Genomic DNA, 18,132 nt, shown 5'->3' on the forward strand with positions numbered 1-18,132 from the left:
CCAAAATCACCCAAAACCACCCAAAATCACCCAAAATCACCCAAAATCACCCCAAAACCACCAAAATCACCCAAAATCCCCATTTCCCCCCAATTTTTTCTCCTTTTAATCCCATTTTCTCTCACTTTTTCCCCATTTTCCCCATTTTTTCACCGTTTTCCCCAATTTTTTCCCCGTTTTTCCCCATTTTTTCACCCTTTTCCCCATTCTTCCCCAATTTCCCCCATTTTCCCCCCTATTTCCCCCATTTTTCCCCATTTTCCCCATTTTTCCCCATTTTTCCCCATTTTTTCCCCTTTTTCCCCCATTTTTTCCCCATTTTTCCCCTTTTTCCCCTATTTTCCCAATTTTCTCCCCATTTCCCCCATTTTGTCCCCATTTCCCCCGTTTTCCCCCATTTTCCCCCCATTTTCCCCCCAATTTCCCCCCATTTTCCCCCAATTTCCCCCATTTTTCCCCATTTTCCCCAATTTCCCCCCGTTTTCCCCCATTTTTTCCCCCAATTTCCCCCCATTTCCCCCATTTCCCCATTTCCCCCATTTCCCCCCATTCCCCTATTTTCCCCCATTTTTCCCAATTTCCCCATTTTTCCCAATTTCCCCCCGTTTTCCCCCATTTTTTCCCCCATTTTTTCCCCCATTTCCCCATTTCCCCCCCATTTTTCCCCATTTTTTCCCCATTTCCCCCCGTTTTCCCCCATCCCCCCATCCCCCCATTTCCCCATTTCCCCATTTCCCCATTTCCCCCATTTCCCCCATTCCCCCCATTTTCCCCCATTTTTTCACTGTTTTTCTCCATTTTTCCCCCTTTTTCCCCAATTTCCCCCCTTTTTCCCCCCATTTTTCCCCATTTTCTCCCATTTTTCCCAATTTCCCCCCTTTTTCCCCCCTATTTTCCCCGTTTTTCCCCGTTTTTTCCCATTTTTCCCAATTTCCCCCCTTTTTCCTCCATTTCCCCCCATTTTTTCACCTATTTCCCCCATTTTTCCCATTTTCCCCCCATTTTTCCCCCATTTTCCCCCCTATTTTCCCCATTTTTTCCCCTTTTTCCCCCATTTCCCCCATTTTCCCCATTTCCCCAATTCCCCCCATTTCCCCAATTCCCCCCATTTTTCCCAATTTCCCCCCATTTTTCCCCCATTTTTTCCCCATTTTTCCCCATTTTTCTCCATTTTTCCCAATTTCCCCCCTTTTTCCCCCATTTTCCCACCTCCTTGGCTCCCGCAGCTCCTCGGTGACGTAGTTGAGGAAGTTCCATCCTCCGTAGGCGAACGATCCCTGCAGACAGGCCAGGAACAGCGGCCCCACGCCCGGGCCCGGCCCCGCGGGGAACGCGCGCCCCGGCCGCAGCCACTCGTGCTCCCCTGCCCGGAAACACGGCACGAAATTTGGGGCAAATTCCGCCAAAATCGGGAAAAAAAACCCGGAGAAAATCCGCGAAAATTCAGCGAAAATCCGCCAAAAAACGCATTTTTTACGCATTTTTTATCATTTTTTTTCACATTTTTAATCAAATTTCCCATATTTTCCCCATTTTTCCCAATTTTTTCCCCATTTATTCCCAATTTCCCCACATTTTTCCCCATTTTCCCCCATTTTCCACCAATTTTCCCCATTTTCCCCCATTTTTTCCCATTTTCCGCCAATTTTCCCCATTTTCCCCACATTTTTTCCCATTTTCCCCCATTTTTTCCCATTTTCCGCCAATTTTCCCCATTTTCCCCACATTTTTTCCCATTTTCCCCCATTTTCCCCCAGTTTTCCCCATTTTTTCCCATTTTCCGCCAATTTTCCCCATTTTCCCCACATTTTTTCCCATTTTTTCCCATTTTTCCACCATTTTTTCCCAATTTTCCCCATTTCCTCCCCATTTTTACCATTTTCCCCCATTTTTTCCCATTTTCCACCAATTTTTCCCCATTTTTCCCCATTTCCCCCCATTTTTCCCCATTTTCGCCCATTTTTTCCCATTTTCCGCCAATTTTCCCCATTTTCCCCACATTTTTTCCCATTTTCCCCCATTTTTTCCCAATTTTCCCCATTTTCCCCCATTTTTCCCCATTTTTTCCCATTTTCGCCACTTTTCCCCATTTTTCCACCAATTTTTCCCAATTTTTCCCCATTTTATCCCCATTTTTCCCATTTTCTCCCCATTTTTTCCCCAATTTTTACCATTTTCGCCACTTTTTCCCATTTTCCCACCATTTCCACCCAATTTTCCCCATTTTTCCCAATTTCCCCCCATTTTTCCCCATTTCCCAGGCCAGGAACAGCAGCCCCCACTCGTGCTCCCCTGCCCGAAAACACGGCACCGAATTTGGGGCAAATTCCACCAAAATCGGGAAAAAAATCCCGGAGAAAATCCGCGAAAATTCGGCGAAAATCCGCCAAAAAACGCATTTTTTACGGATTTTTTACCGATTTTTTATCATTTGTTTCAGATATTTTTCACATTGTTAATCGACTTTCCCATATTTTCCCCATTTTTCCTACTTTTTCCCCAATTTTTCCCATTTTCCCCATTTTTTCCCATTTTCTCCCCATTTTTTCCCATTTTCCACCAATTTTTCCCAATTTTCCCCATTTTCTCCCCATTTTTTCCCATTTTTGCCACTTTTTCCCATTTTTCCACCAATTTTTCCCCGTTTTCCCCCATTTTTTCCCATTTTCCACCAATTTTTCCCCATTTTTCCCCATTTCCCAGGCCAGGAACAGCAGCCCCCACTCGTGCTCCCCTGCCCGAAAACACGGCTCCGAATTTGGGGCAAATTCCGCCAAAATCGGGAAAAAAACCCGGAGAAAATCCGCGAAAATTCGGCGAAAATCGGCCAAAAAACGCATTTTCTACGCATTTTTTACGCATTTTTTATCATTTTTTTCAGATATTTTTCACGTTGTTAATCAACTTTCGCATATTCTCCCCATTTTTCCTATTTTTTCCCATTTTCCGCCAATTTTCCCCATTTTCCCCCATTTTTTCCCATTTTCCCCATTTTTTCCCATTTTCGCCACTTTTTCCCCAGTTTTCCCCATTTTTCCCCATTTCCCCCCATTTTTTCCCATTTTTGCCACTTTTTCCCATTTTTCCAGCAATTTTTCCCCATTTTCCCCCATTTTTTCCCATTTTCGCCACTTTTTCCCATTTTCCCCCCATTTTTTCCCCAATTTTTCCCAATTTCCCCCATTTTTCCCCATTTCCCAGGCCAGGAACAGCAGCCCCCACTCGTGCTCCCCTGCCCGAAAACACGGCACCGAATTTGGGGCAAATCCCGCCAAAATCGGGAAAAAAATCCCGGAGAAAATCCGCGAAAATTCGGCGAAAATCGGCCAAAAAACGCATTTTTTACGCATTTTTTACCGATTTTTTACCGTTTTTTTCCGTTATTTTTTACGTTGTTGATCGAATTTCCCATATTTTCCCCATTTTTCCTATTTTTTCCCATTTATTCCCGATTTTCCCCATTTTCCCCACATTGTTTCCCATTTTCCCCACATTTTTTCCCATTTTCCCCCATTTTTCCCCATTTTTTCCCATTTTCGCCACTTTTCCCCATTTTTCCACCATTTTTTCCCAATTTTCCCCATTTTCCCCACATTTTTTCCCATTTTTCCCCATTTTTTCCCATTTTTCCACCATTTTTTCCCAATTTTCCCCATTTCCTCCCCATTTTTACCATTTTCCCCCATTTTTTCCCATTTTCCACCAATTTTTCCCCATTTTCCCCCATTTTTTCCCATTTTCGCCACTCTTTCCCATTTTTCCCCCATTTCTCCCCATTTTTCCCATTTTCGCCACTTTTTCCCATTTTTCCACCAATATTTCCCAATTTTCGCCATTTTTCCCCCTTTTTTCCCATTTTTGCCACTTTTTTCCGATTTTTCCACCAATTTTTTCCCACTTTTCCCCATTTTTCCCCAATTTTTCCCAATTTTCCCCATTTCCCCCCATTTTTTCCCATTTTCACCACTGTTTCCCATATTTCCACCATTTTTCCCCAATTTGCCCCATTTCTCCCCATTTTCCAGCAATTTTTCCCATTTTCCCCCATTTTCCCCATTTTTTCCCCAATTTTTCCCATTTATTCTCAATTTTCTCCATTCTTCCCCAACTTATCCCATTTTCCCCCCATTTTTTCCCATTTTTGCCACTTTTTCCCATTTTCCCCCATTTTCCCCATTTTCCCATTTCCCCCATTCCCCCCATTTCTCAATTTTTGCCCAAAATCCCCATTTTTCCCCCATTTTCCCATTTTTCCCCATTTTCCCCATTTTCCCATTTTTCCCCATTTTTCCCCATTTTTCCCCATTTTTCCCATTTTTCCCCATTTTCCCATTTTTCCCCATTTTCCCCATTTTCCCATTTTTCCCCATTTTTCCCCATTTTTCCCATTTTTCCCCATTTTCCCATTTTTCCCCATTTTTCCCCATTTTTCCCCATTTTTCCCATTTTTCCCCATTTTCCCATTTTTCCCCATTTTCCCCATTTTCCCATTTTTCCCCATTTTTCCCCATTTTTCCCATTTTTCCCCATTTCCCCGTTTTTCCCCATTTCCCCCATTTTCCCCCCATTCCCCCATTTTTGCCCAAAATCCCCATTTTTCCCCCATTCCCCCATTTTTGCCCAAAATCCCCATTTTTCCCCCCGTTCCCCCATTTTTGCCCAAAATCCCCATTTTTCCCCCATTCCCCCATTTTTGCCCAAAACCCCCGTTTTTCGCCCCATTTTTGCCCAAAATCCCCGTTTTCCCCCATTTCCCCATTTTTGCCCAAAATCCCCATTTTTCCCCCCATTCCCCCCCATTCCCCCATTTCCCCATTTTTGCCCAAAATCCCCGTTTTTCGCCCCATTCCCCCATTTTTCCCCATTTTTGCCCAAAATCCCCGTTTTTCCCCCCATTTCCCCTTTTTGCCCAAAACCGCCGTTTTTCGCCCCGTTTTCTCACCGCGGGCGATGAGGACGGCGCCGGCGCCCACGATCAGCGCCAGGGCCAGGAGCTTCCCCGCCGTGAACACGTCCTGCACACGCGTGGCCCAGCGCACGCTGCCGCAGTTCACCCACGTCAGCAGCACTGCTTGGGGCGAAAAACGGCGATTTTGGGTCACTTCAAGAAAAAAAACTGCAATTTTCGGGAAAAAACGGCGATTTTGGGCAAAAAAACGGCGATTTTCGGCGAAAAAACGGGGATTTTAGGTGAAAAAAAGGGGATTTTAGAGGGGAAAATGGGGAATTGAAGGGTTAAAAAACTATAATGTGAAAATAGGGAAAAAGTTGGGTTATTTTGGGGTGAAAAATGGCGATTTTGGGTCAGTTCGGGAAAAAAACGGCGATTTTCGGGAAAAAACGGGGATTTTGGGCAAAAAAACGGCGATTTTCGGCGAAAAAATGGGGATTTTAGGGGGGAAAATGGGGAATGAAAGGGTTAAAAAAGGATCAGGTGAGAACAGGGAAAAAATTGGGTTATTTTGGGGTGAAAAATGGCGATTTTGGGTCAGTTCGGGAAAAAAACGCGATTTTTGGGAAAAAACGGCGATTTTCGGCGGAAAAAAGGGGATTTTAGGGGGGAAAATGGGGATTTTAGGGGGGAAAATGGGGAATGGAAGGGTTAAAAGAGGATCAGGTGAAAAGAGGGAAAAAATTGGGTCATTTTGGGGTGAAAAACGGCGATTTTGGGTCAGTTCGGGAAAAAAACGGCGATTTTCGGGAAAAAACGGGGATTTTAGGTGAAAAAATGGGGATTTTCGGTGGAAAAATGGGGATTTTAGGGGGGAAAATGGGGAATTGAAGGGTTAAAAAAGGATAATGTGAAAATAGGGAAAAAGTTGGGTTATTTTGGGGTGAAAAATGGCGATTTTGGGTCAGTTCGGGGAAAAAAAGGGATTTTCGGAAAAAAACGGCGATTTTCGGCGAAAAAACGGGGATTTTAGGGGGGAAAACGGGGATTTTAGGGGGGAAAATGGGGAATGGAAGGGTTAAAAAAGGATCAGGTGAGAACAGGGAAAAAATTGGGTCATTTTGGGGTGAAAAATGGCGATTTTGGGTCAGTTCGGGAAAAAAACGCGATTTTTGGGAAAAAACGGCGATTTTCGGTGAAAAAAAGGGGATTTTAGAGGGGAAAATGGGGAATTGAAGGGTTAAAAAACTATAATGTGAAAATAGGGAAAAAGTTGGGTTATTTTGGGGTGAAAAATGGCTATTTTGGGTCAGTTCGGGGAAAAAACGGCGATTTTCGGAAAAAAACGGGGATTTTCGGTGAAAAAATGGGGAATTAAAGAGTTAAAAGAAGGGTTTAAAGGGTTAAGAAAGGATCAGGTGAGAACAGGGAAAAAATTGGGTTATTTTGGGGTGAAAAATGGCAATTTTGGGTCAGTTTGGGGAAAAATAGGGATTTTCGGAAAAAAACGGGGATTTTTGGTGAAAAAACGGGGATTTTAGGGGGGAAAACGGGGATTTTAGGGGGGAAAATGGGGAATGGAAGGGTTAAAAAAGGATCAGGTGAAAAGAGGGAAAAAATTGGGTTATTTTGGGGTGAAAAACGGCGATTTTGGGTCAGTTCGGGAAAAAAACGCGATTTTTCGGAAAAAAACGGCGATTTTGGGCAAAAAAACGGGGATTTTAGGGGGGGAAACGGGGGTTTTGGGGGGGAAAATGGGGAATGAAAGGGTTAAGAAAGGATCAGGTTAAAAGAGGAAAAAAATTGGGTAATTTTGGGGTGAAAAATGGCGATTTTGGGTCATTTTGGTGAAAAAATTGAGATTTTTGGCAAAAAACGGGGATTTTTGGTGAAAAAACGGGGATTTTAGGGGGGAAAATGGGGAATGGAAGGGTTAAAAAAGGATCAGGTGAAAATAGGGAAAAAGTTGGGTTATTTTGGGGTGAAAAATGGCGATTTTGGGTCATTTTGGTGAAAAATGGGGATTTTTGGAAAAAAACGGGGATTTTTGGGAAAAACGGGGATTTTTGGGGGAAAATGGGAATTAGAGGGTTAAAAATGGGGTTAAAAGAGGCTCAGGTGAGTCCCAAGAGAAAATTGGGAAAATTTGATGATTTTGGGGTGAAAAATGAGGATTTTGGGTCATTTTGGGGAAAAAAATGGGGAATTTCAGTGAAAAAATGGGGATTTGGGGAAAAAAAAAGAAATGGGGATTTTCGGTGAAAGAAATGATGATTTTAGGTCATTTTGGGAAAAAAAATGGGGAATTTGGGTCATTTTGGGAGAAAAAATAAAGATTTTGGGTCATTTTGGGGAAAAAGCAGCGATTTTGGGTCATTTTGGGGAAAAAAATGGGGATTTTGGGTCATTTTTGGGTTAAAAATAAGGATTTTGGGTCATTTTGGGGAAAAAATGGGGATTTGGGGTCATTTTTGGGGTAAAAATAAGGATTTTGGGTCATTTTGGGGGAAAAATTGGAATTTTGGGTCATTTTGGGGGGAAAATTGGGACTTTTGGGGTAAAAATGGGGATTTTTGGGGCATTTTGGGGGAAAAAATGGGAATTTTGTGGCATTTGGAACCACTTTTGGCTCATTTTCTCCATTTTTGGCTCATTTTCTCCATTTTTGGCTCATTTTCTCCATTTTTCACCATTTTTTCACCATTTCTCGTGTTTTTTCCCGGATTTTTTGGGGAATTCCGGGAATTCCGGGAATTTTGGGATCACTCAGGGACTCAGGTGAGCCCCAGGTGATTTTGAGGCCAATTTTGGTCATTTTTGGTCAATTTTCAGCCGGTTTTTTTGCCGGTTTTTTCCCCATTTTTTCGCCATTTTTTCACCGTTTTTCCCCAGATTTTTTTTGGGAATCCCCAAAATTCTGGGAATTTTGGGATCACTCAAGGACTCAGGTGAGCCCCAAGTGATTTTTAGGCCAACTTTGAGTAAATTTTGGTCAATTTTCAGCCATTTTTTGCCTGTTTTTTTTGCCGTTTTTTTGCCGTTTTTTCGCCATTTTTTCCCCGTTTTTCGCCATTTTTTCACCGTTTTTCCCCGGATTTTTTTTGGGAATTCCGGGAATTTTGGGATCACTCAAGAACTCAGGTGATCCCTAAGTAATTTTGAGGCAAATTTTGTGTAAATTTTGGTCAATTTTCAGCCGTTTTTTGCCTGTTTTTTTCGCCGTTTTTTCCCCATTTTTTCACCGTTTTTTCCCCGTTTTTCGCCATTTTTTCCCCGTTTTTCCCCGGATTTTTTTTGGGAATTCCGGGAATTTTGGGATCACTCAAGGACTCAGGTGATCCCTAAGTAATTTTGAGGCCAATTTTGTGTAAACTTCAGTCAATTCTCAGCCGTTTTTCGCCGTTTTTTCGCCGTTTTTTCGCCGTTTTTCGCCGTTTTTTCGCCGTTTTTCCCCGGATTTTTTTTGGGAATTCCCAAAATTCCGGGAATTCCGGCGACTCACGCAGGCAGGCGGCGGCCAGGAGGCGCAGGGCGGGCTCGGGGGTGCCGCAGGTGGGGAAGAGCGGCTGCAGGACGTAGTTGGCGAAGGTCAGGGCGATGACGGCCTGGTTGGTCGGGTAAATCACCAGCACCGAGATCCAGAGGCGCAGGAATCTGGGCGGAAAAAAGGGAATTTTGGGAAAATCCCCGCGCGGGACGGGTCGGGGGAAAAAAAACGGGGCGAAAAACGGGGAAAAAATGGGGAAAAACGGGGAAAAAACGAGGCGAAAATCGAGATTTTCGTTGCGTCTCGGGGCGGGAAATTCCAGCCCGAAAATTGCCAAAAGTCTTCCCAAAATTGTGTAAAAATCTGGGCTAAAATTCCCAGAAAATCCCCCAAAAATCTCCTAAAATTCCAGCCCTAAAATCCCCTAAAATCTGGTAAAAATCCCATGAAATTCTGGCCTAAAATTCCCATAAAATAACCCACAAAAATCTCCTAAAATTCCAGGCTGAAAATCCCTGAAAATCCCTTAAAAATCTGGACTAAAATTCCCAGAAAAATCCCACGAAAAATCCCACAAAAATTCTCCAAAAATCCCCAAAAATCCGGTAAAAATGCCACAAAATTCCAGCCTAAAAATTCCCATAAAATCACAAAAAAATCTCCTAAAATTCCAGTCTTAAAATCCCAAAAAAATCCCCCAAAATCCCTTAAAAATCTGGCCTAAAATTCTCAGAAAATACCCAGAAAATCTCATTAAATTCCAGTCCGAAAATTCCCAAAAATCTTCCCAAAATCCCCTTAAAAATCTGGCCTAAAATTCCCATAAAATCCCCCAAAAATCTCCCAAAATTCCAGCCCTAAAATCCCCAAAAATCCCCAAAAATCCCTTAAAAATGTGGCCAAAAATTCCCAGAAAATCCCCCAAAAATCTCATTAAATTCCAGCCCAAAAATCCCAAAAAATAGGCGGGAAACTGACAAAGATTGGCGGGAAAATGACAGAATTGGCGGGAAACAGACAGGAATCGGCGGGAAACCAGCGCAAAATGGCGGGAGATGAACAAAAATTGGCGGGAAATTGACAAAAACTGGTGGGAAAGTGACAGAAAATGGCGGGAAACCAACAAAAATTGGCGGGAAACAGACAGGAAATGGCGGGAAACTGACAGAAAATGGCGGGAAACCGACACAAATTGGCGGGAAAGCGACAGAAATTGGCGGGAAATCGACAGAAAATGGCGGGAAACTGACAGAAAATGGCGAGAAACTGACACAAAATGGCGGGAAATCGACAGGAAATGGCGGGAAATGGACTAGAACTGGCGGGAAATGGACTAGAATCGGCGGGGAATGGACTAAAAACGGCGGGAAAGCGACAGAGAATGGCGGGAAATGGACTAGAACCGGCGGGAAATCGCTAGGAATTGGCGGGAAAGTGCCAGAACTGGCGGGAAAGTGCCAGAAGTGGCGGGAAAGCGGCAGGAATTGGCGGGAAATGGACTAGAACTGGCGGGAAATCGCTAGGAATTGGCGGGAAAGCGCCAGAACTGGCGGGAAAGTGCCAGAACTGGCGGGAAAGCGACACAAAATGGCGGGAAAGTGCCAGGAGTGGCGGGAAACTGACACAGAATGGCGGGAAATAGATTAGAACCGGCGGGAAATGGCGGGAATTGGTGGGAAATGGACTAGAACCGGTGGGGAAGCGGCAGGAATTGGCGGGAAATGGACTAGAACGGTCGGGAGCACATCGGGAATTGGCGGGAACCGTCGGGAATTGGCGGGAAATGGACTAGAATCGGCGGGAAACCGCCACAAAATGGCGGGAAAGAGCCAGGAGTGGCGGGAAACTGACACACAATGGCGGGAAATGGACTAGAACCGGTGGAAAGTGACAGGAATTGGTGGGCAAGCGGCGGGAATTGGCGGGAAATGGACTAGAACCGGCGGGAAAGCGGCGGGAATTGGTGGGAAAGCGCCAGAACTGGCAGGAAAGCGCCAGAACTGGTGGGAAAGCGGCAGAGATTGGCGGGAAAGCGCCAGAACTGGCGGGAAAGTGGCAGAGATTGGCGGGAAAGCGCCAGAACTGGCGGGAAAGTGGCAGAGATTGCCGGGAAATTGCCAGAACCGGCGGGAAAGCGTTGGGAATTGGCGGGAAAGCGGGAGGAATTGTCGGGAAGTGTCGGGAATTGGCGGGAAAGCGTCAGAAATTGCCGGGAAAGCGTCGGGAATTGGCCTGGAACCGTCGGGAATTGGCCTGGAACCGTCGGGAATGGCCTGGAACCGTCGGGAATTGGCCTGGAACCGTCGGGAGGCGTCGCGCTCACCCCGGCAGCGGGCCGAAGGCGCGGCCCACGTAGGCGTAGTCGCCGCCGGGCCGCGGCAGCGCCACGCCCAGCTCGGCGTAGCAGAGCGCCCCCAGCGCCGTGACGGCGCCCGCCAGCGCCCACACCAGCAGCGCCGGCCCCGCCGCGCCCGCCTGCGCCAGCACGCCCCGCGGCGCCACGAAGATCCCCGAGCCGATGATGTTCCCTGCGCGGGGGGAGACGGGAAAGGGTTGGGGTTTGGGGGGAAATTGGGGGGTTTGGGGGGGAATTGGGGGGAATTGGGGGTTTTGGGGGGGAAATTGGGGGAAAATTGGGGATTTTTGGGGGAAAATTGAGGATTTTGGGGGGGAATTGGGGATTTTGGGGGGGAATTGGGGATTTTTGGGGGGAAATTGGGGATTTTTGGGGGGAAATTGGGGGTTTTGGGGGGGAAATTGGGGGAAAATTGGGGATTTTTGGGGGGGAAATTGGGGGAAAATTGGGGATTTTTGGGGGGGAAATTGGGCATTTGGGGGGGATATTGGGGGATTTGGGGGGGAAATTGGGGATTTTTAGGGGGAAAATTGGGGATTTTTGGGGGGGAAATTGGGGGGTTTGGGGGCAAATTGGGGGGAAATTGGGGATTTTTTGGGGAAAATGGGGATTTTGTGGGGGAAATTGGGGATTTTTGGGGGTTTTAGAGGAAAAATTGGGGATTTTGGGGGGAAATTGGGGGTTTTTAGGGGGTTTTAAGAGAAAAATTGGGGATTTTTGGGGGGAAATTGGGGATTTTGGGGGCATATTGGGGGTTTTTAGGAAATTTTGGGGGGGAATTGGGGATTTTTGGAGAGAAAATGGGGATTTTTGGGGAAAATAGGGGATTTTTGGGGGGAAATTGGGGTTTTTTAGGGATTTTGGGGGGATATTGGGGGTTTTTGGGGGGAATTGGGGGTTTTTGGGGGGAAATTGGGGATTTTTGGGGAAAAAATGGGGTTTTTTGGGGGAAAATTGGGGTTTTTTGGGGGGAAATTGGGGATTTTTGGGGGGAAATTGGGGATTTTTAGGGGGTTTTAGGGGAAAAATTGGGGATTTTTGGGGGGAAATTGGGGATTTTTGGGGGGGAATTGGGGATTTTTGGGGGGAAATTGTGAGGAAAAATTGGATTTTTGAGGGATTTTGGGGGGAATTTGGGGATTTTTTGGGGGTGTTTAGGGGAAAATTGGTGATTTTTGGGGGGAAATTGGGGATTTTTAGGGATTTTTGGGGGGGGATTGGGGATTTTTGGGGGGAAATTGGGGAGTTTTTGGGGGGAATTGGGGGTTTTTGGGGGGAATTGGGGGTTTTTGGGGGAAATTGGGGAGTTTTTGGGGGAAATTGGGGGTTTTTAGGGGAAATTGGGGATTTTGGGGGGAAATTGGGGATTTTTGGGGGGAATTGGGGATTTTTGGGGGGATATTGGGGGGTTTTGGGGGGAATTGGGGGTTTGGGGGGGAATTGGGGGTTTTTGGGGGGATATTCGGGATTTTGGGGGAATTGGGGGTTTTTGGGGGGAAATTGGGGGTTTGGGGGGAAATTGGGGGTTTTCGGGGGTTTTAGGGGAAAATTGGGGATTTTTGGGGGGAAATTGGGGTTTTTTAGGGATTTTTGGGGGGAAATTGGGATTTTTTAGGGATTTTGGGGGGAAATTGGGGATTTTTGGGGAGAAATTGGGGATTTTTGGGGGGAAATTGGGGATTTTTAGGGGATTTTGGGGGAAAAATTGGGGATTTTTGCGGAGAAATTGGGGATTTTTGGGGGAAAATTGGGGATTTTTGGGGAAAAATTGGGGTTTTTTAGGGATTTTTGGGGGGGAATTGGGGATTTTTGGGGGATTTTAGGGGAAAAATTGGGGATTTTTTGGGGGGGTTTTAGGGAGGAAAAATTGGGATTTTTCAGGGATTTTGGGGGGGGATTGGGGATTTTTGGGGGGAGATTGGGACATTTTGGGGGGAAATTGGGATTTTTTTGGGGGAAATTGGGAGAAAATTGGGAATTTTTGGGGGGAAAAATTCGGGAAATTTGGGAGGTTTGGGGGAAAAATTGGGATGTCTGAGGGGGTTTTGGGGGGAAATTGGGGATTTTGGTGGAGGAAATCAGAGGAAAATTGGGAATTTTTAGGGGTTTTGGGAAAAAATTGGGAATTTTTGGGGGGGGGAGCTTCGGGAAATTTTGGAGGATTTGGAGGGGCAAATCAGGAGATTTTGGGCAAAAATTGGGATTTCTGAGGAGGTTTTCGGGGGAAAATTGGGAATTTTTAGGGGTTTTGGGGGAAGAAATTGAGAATTTTAAGGGATTTGGGCAGGAATTGGGAATTTTGGTCGGAAAATTGGTAATTTTTGGGGTTTTTGGGGGGGATTGGGAATTTTTGGGGATTTGGGAAAAAAAATTGGGAATACTTAGGGGTTTGGGAAGGTAAATACGAGGAAAATTGGGGGGGATTGGGAATTTTTAGGGATTTTGGGGGAAAAAATGGGAATTTTTAGGGGGTTTAGGGAAGCTTCGGGGGGAAATTGGGCAATTTTAGTGGTTTTTGGGGGAAAATCGGGAATTTTTAGGGGTTTTAGGGACATTTCAGTAAATCAGGGATTTTTAGGGGGTTTGGAGAGGTTTTGGGGAAAAATCAGAAATTTTTAGGATTTTATGGGGGAAAATCCAGGATTTTTAGGGGTTTTGGGAGAAGTTCTGAGAAATTTGGGAATTTTGGGGGGTTTGGGGGGAATTTGGATTCCCAGCCTGATGAAATTCCCTGGATTTGGGGCAAAAAATTGAGGATTTGGGGCAAAAAATTGGGATTTGGGGCAATTTTGGGAGATTTGGGGAAAAAAATTGATGATTTGGGGCAATTTTAGGGGAACTCAGGGGAATTTTGGAGGAATTTGGGGCAAAAAAAAGGGGATTTGGGGCAATTTTGGAAAATTTGGGGCAAATAATTGGGGATTTGGGGCAAATTTGGAGGATTTGTGAAAATTTTGGAGGAATCTGGAGAAATTTTGGATGATTTGGGGCGAAAAATTGAGGATTTGGGGCAATTTTGGAGGATTTGGGGCAAAAAAATTGGGGTTTGGGGCAATTTTTGAAAATTTGGGACAATTCTGGGGGATTTGGGGCAATTTTGGGGCAATTTTGAAGGATCTGGGGCAAAAAATTAGGGATTTGGGGCAAAAAATTGGGATTTGGGGCAATTTTGGAGGATTTGGGGCAATTTTGGGGGAATTCAGGGGAATTTTGAGCCAAAAAATTGAGATTTGGGGTAATTTTGGAGGAAATTTGGGGAAATTTTGGAGGAAATTCGTGGTTTTGGGGGGATTTGGGGCAATTTTGGGTGATTTTGGGGTAATCTTGGAGGAATTTCGTGGTTTTGGGGAGGATTTGGGGCAATTTTGGGTGATTTTGGGGAAATTTTGGTGGTTTTGTGGACACAAAAATCCCAGACCCGCAAATATTCCCAAGATTTGGGGCGAATTTGGGGAATTTTGGGGGAATTTGGGTCGATTTAAGGCAAAACTGGGTCAATCCCGGGTTGGTTTTGGGGGGGATTTTGGGGGGAATTTGGGGAATTTCGGGATCTGGAGGGTCCCGAGGAAATCCTGGGAATTCTGGGAGGGATTTGGGGGATTTGGGGGGAATTTGGGGGGGTTTTAGGGCGATCCCGAGGGCCGAGGGGGGAATTTAGGGGGGTCCGGCTGTTTATTTGGGTTTAAAAACCCCCCAAAAAAAACCCCAAAAAGCCCCAAAACCCCCCAAAAAAACCTCGAAATTTTCCGGGCGAACCCTGAAATTTTTTTTTTGTGTTTCCCCAAAAAAATCCGCCGAGGTTTTGGGGGAAAATCCCAAAATTTCCTCAGCCCCGGGGGGTTCCCGAGGGACAACGCGGAGGAGCCCGATGGAGAAAAATCGATATTTTTGGGGGGGGGGTTTTAAGGCGATTTTTGGGGATTTTGGGCAATTTGGGGTTAAAGGGGTTTTGGGGCGTTTTGGGGGGTTTTTGGGGGGATTTTTGGGGATTTTGGGGATTTGGGGAGGGGTCCCAAAAACTCACCCACGATGATCCCGCAGGCGCTGAGGAGCCCGATCTCCTTTTTCAGTGCCACTCCTCCCTCCTCTTCCTCCTCTTCCTCCTCTTTTTTCGGGGCTTTTTCCCGGTTTTTGGCGGCGGATTCCATCGGGAATTCGGGGTTTTTTGGGGTGGAAAAAAAAGGGAAAAAACAGGGGTTAAAATGAGGGAAAAAAGGGATTTTTTGGGGTTTTTTTTTGGGGGAGGAGGAGGAAGGGCAGAGGGAGCCTTGGGGGTGACCTTCGGCCTCGCCGGGGCCGGACTTTGCCAGCGGGAGGAGGAGGAGGAGGAGGAGGAGGGATAAAAAAAGGGTGGGAGGGGGAAAAAAAATTAAAATAAAATAAAATAAATTAAATAAGTCCCCGAAATGGGGGGAAAAATCACCTTGAAATGGTTAAAAATCAAAGAAAAGCGACTCAAAAACGCCAAAAAAAGTGAATAAAGTGGCTCAAAATCACACAAAAGTAACACAAAATTGGTTTAAAATCTCATAAAAGTGACGCGAAATAGATAGAAATTTTAAAAAAATCACACAAAGCGGCTTCAAATCCCATAAAATGGCAAAAAGTGTCGCAAAAGTGACCAAAAAATGGATCAAAATTAAACAAAAGCGACGCAGAATTGATTAAAATCCCATAAAAGTGACACGAAGTTGATGAAAATGTCCCGGAAGTGGCACAAAATGGGACAAAATGGCTGAAAATCAAAAATTATTGACACGAAGGGGCTTAAATTGAATAAATTTGGCACAAAACGGATCAAAGTGCCCCAAAAGTGGCACAAAATTCATCAAAATCGAGCAAAGTTGACACGAAACGGCTCCAAATCGAACAAAATTGGCACAAAATCGGTTAAAAATCCCATAAATTTGACACAAAATGGCTCAAAATCAAACAAAATTGGCACAAAATTGGTTAAAATCCCATAAATTTGACACGAAATGGCTCAAAATCAAACAAAATTGGCACAAAATTGGTTAAAAACCCATAAAAGTGACAAAAAAATGGAATAAAATGCTTCGAAAGTGACACAAAATGGCTGAAAATTAAACAATACTGGCCAAAATGGCTCAAAATCAAACAAAAGTGGCACAAAGCTGTTTAAAATCCCATAAAAGTGACCAAAAAATCGATGAAAATTCTCCAAAGTGGCAGAAAATGGGACAAAATGTCAGAAAAGTGAATGAAATTGCTCAAAATGACCCAAAAGTGGCACAAAATGGCCCAAAATCAAACAAAAGTGGCACAAAATGGAAGAAAAGTGAATAAAATTGAGCAAATCAGCCAAAATGGGACAAAATGGCTCAAAAATCAAATAAAAGTGACCCAAAATCTCTTAAAATCCCATAAAAATGAGGCAAAACGGAGCAAAATTCTCCAAAGTGGCACAAAATGGGACAAAATCCCTCCGAAATCCCCCAAATCTCCTCAGAAAAGTCCAAAATCTCCTCAGAAACCCCAAAATCTCCTCAGGAAAATTCAAAGTCCCTTTTTTCACCCAATTTCCCCCCTTTTTTACCCAAATTCTCCCTTTTTTCCCCTCAAAATTCCCAATTTTTACCCAAATTCTCCCCTTTTTTTCCCCTCAAAATTTTCCATTTTTTGCCTGAAATTCCCCCTTTTTACCCAAATTCTCAATTTTTTACCCCAAATTCCCACTTTTTTACCCAAATTCTCCTTTTTTTGCCCAAATTCCCCCTTTTCTCCAAACTCTCCCTTTTTCCCTCAAAATTCCCAGTTTTTACCCAAATTCCCCCTTTTTCCCCAAAGTCTCCCTTTTTTTCCCAAATTCTCCCTTTTTCATCCAAATTCACCCTTTTTCACCCAAATTCCCCCTTTTTTACCCAAATTCCCCCATTTTTTCCCAAATTTCCCCTTTTTCACCTAAATTCCCCATTTCCCACCCAAATTCCCACTTTTTTACCCAAATTCTCCCTTTTTTACAGAAATTCCCTTTTTTCCCTCAAAATTCCCAATTTTTACCCAAATTCCCCCTTTTTTACCCAAATTCCCCCTTTTTTATCCAAACTCTCCCTTTTATCCCTCAAAATTCCCAATTTTTCCCCAAAATCCCCCTTTTTCCCCCAAATTCTCCCTTTTTCCCCTGAAATTCCCCCTTTCTCATCCAAATTCCCCCTTTTTCATCCAAATTCCCCTTTTTTACCCAAATTCCCCCTTTTTTTACCCAAATTCCCCCTTTTTTCCCCTCAAAATTCCCAATTTTTCCCCAAATCCCCCGTTTTCACCAAATTCTCCCTTTTCCCCTCACAATTTTCCATTGTTGCCTGAAATTCCCCCTTTTTCACCCAAATTCCCCCTTTTTTTCACCCAAATTCCCTTTTTTCGCCCAAATCCCCCCGGTTTTTTTCCCAAATTTTCCCTTTTTTCCCTCAGAATTCCCCCTCACGCCTTTCCCGCCGTTTCCCCCTCAGCGCTGGCCCCGCCCCCTCGCGCGCGACGCCGTTTCCCGCCTTTTTCCTCCCCGCCAATCCACCCCTGGCCACGCCCCCTCCATTGATCCCTATGGGCGTTAAGCCACGCCCCCTTTCTTCCTTAAAAGGCTAAGCCACGCCCACAATGCAAATCACAGCGTTGGCGCTACGTCTCCAAACCACGCCCCCTCCTCAAGCCACGCCCCCTCTCCCCTCCCGCCTCCCCCCCCATCCCCCACCGCAATTAACGCCGCATTAATTGCGCCCCGTTGGCGTTAATGGCTCACTAATTAACCCCGCCGGCCGTGATTAGCGGGTTACTCATTAACTCCCGGTCTTAAAGGGGCCGCGGCCGCTTTTAATTAACCCCCTCGCGCTAATAAACGCCCCGAATTAATAACCCAATTAGGGGCTGCATAATAAACCTCGGCGCGTAAGGCCATCAATTAATTGTATGGTAATTAACCCCCTAATTAACCCGTCGCCCGTTACGCGCAGCGCCCCCCCCAACGCCCCTTTGGCCGCGTTCGCCGCTTAGTTAATTTATTAGCGCGCTAATTAGCGTAATTAAATTTGCGTAATTAAACGTGGATCCTCAATAAGAGCGTAGAGAAAAGCGCCGGTGGCGCCTTTAGGACCACACCCCGCCCCCCGCGCCTTCCTATTGGTCAGCTCCGCCTTAGCCCCGCCTCTCTGCACGCCGATTGGCTGACGTTTAACCCTGTTCCGCCCTCACGAGCGACGCTATTGGTTGTCACCTTCTAACCACGCCCATTCCGCTGAAATACGCGTTTTTATTGGTTAGATGCGGCTAAGCCACGCCTCCAGCCAATCGCTCTTAGCCGCCTCTTTGCCCTTTCCTCGCGCTGCCATTGGCTGCCGCTCTTACCGCCTCCCGCCGCTCCGCTGTTCCTATTGGCTGCCTCCC

The 18,132-nt window shown here is 45.4% G+C and overlaps 1 protein-coding gene across 2 annotated transcripts in view; it reads right to left on the minus strand.

Annotated features, from left to right (window-relative positions):
• The window catches only part of LOC110483426 (large neutral amino acids transporter small subunit 2), a 29,188-nt gene extending 12,305 nt beyond the window's left edge, over positions 1-16,883 (minus strand). Inside the window, exons 1-5 of one of the 2 annotated variants that reach the window (XM_077789903.2) lie at positions 14,759-16,876; positions 10,702-10,906; positions 8,394-8,545; positions 4,943-5,068; positions 1,210-1,363 (exon numbers count right to left, since the gene is read on the minus strand). In XM_077789903.2, the coding sequence (XP_077646029.2) occupies positions 1,210-1,363; positions 4,943-5,068; positions 8,394-8,545; positions 10,702-10,906; positions 14,759-14,882 (761 nt within the window). In that variant the 5' untranslated portion in view covers positions 14,883-16,876. Of the gene's footprint in view, positions 1-1,209; positions 1,364-4,942; positions 5,069-8,393; positions 8,546-10,701; positions 10,907-14,758 lie in introns of both variants that reach the window. The other variant, XM_085565474.1, reaches the window with a different exon arrangement.
• Between the last annotated feature and the right edge of the window lie 1,249 nt (positions 16,884-18,132).

The sequence above is a fragment of the Lonchura striata genome, chromosome 36 (genome assembly GCF_050655825.1).
Source record: "Lonchura striata isolate lonStrDom1 chromosome 36, ASM5065582v1, whole genome shotgun sequence".
Lineage (NCBI taxonomy): Eukaryota > Metazoa > Chordata > Aves > Passeriformes > Estrildidae > Lonchura > Lonchura striata.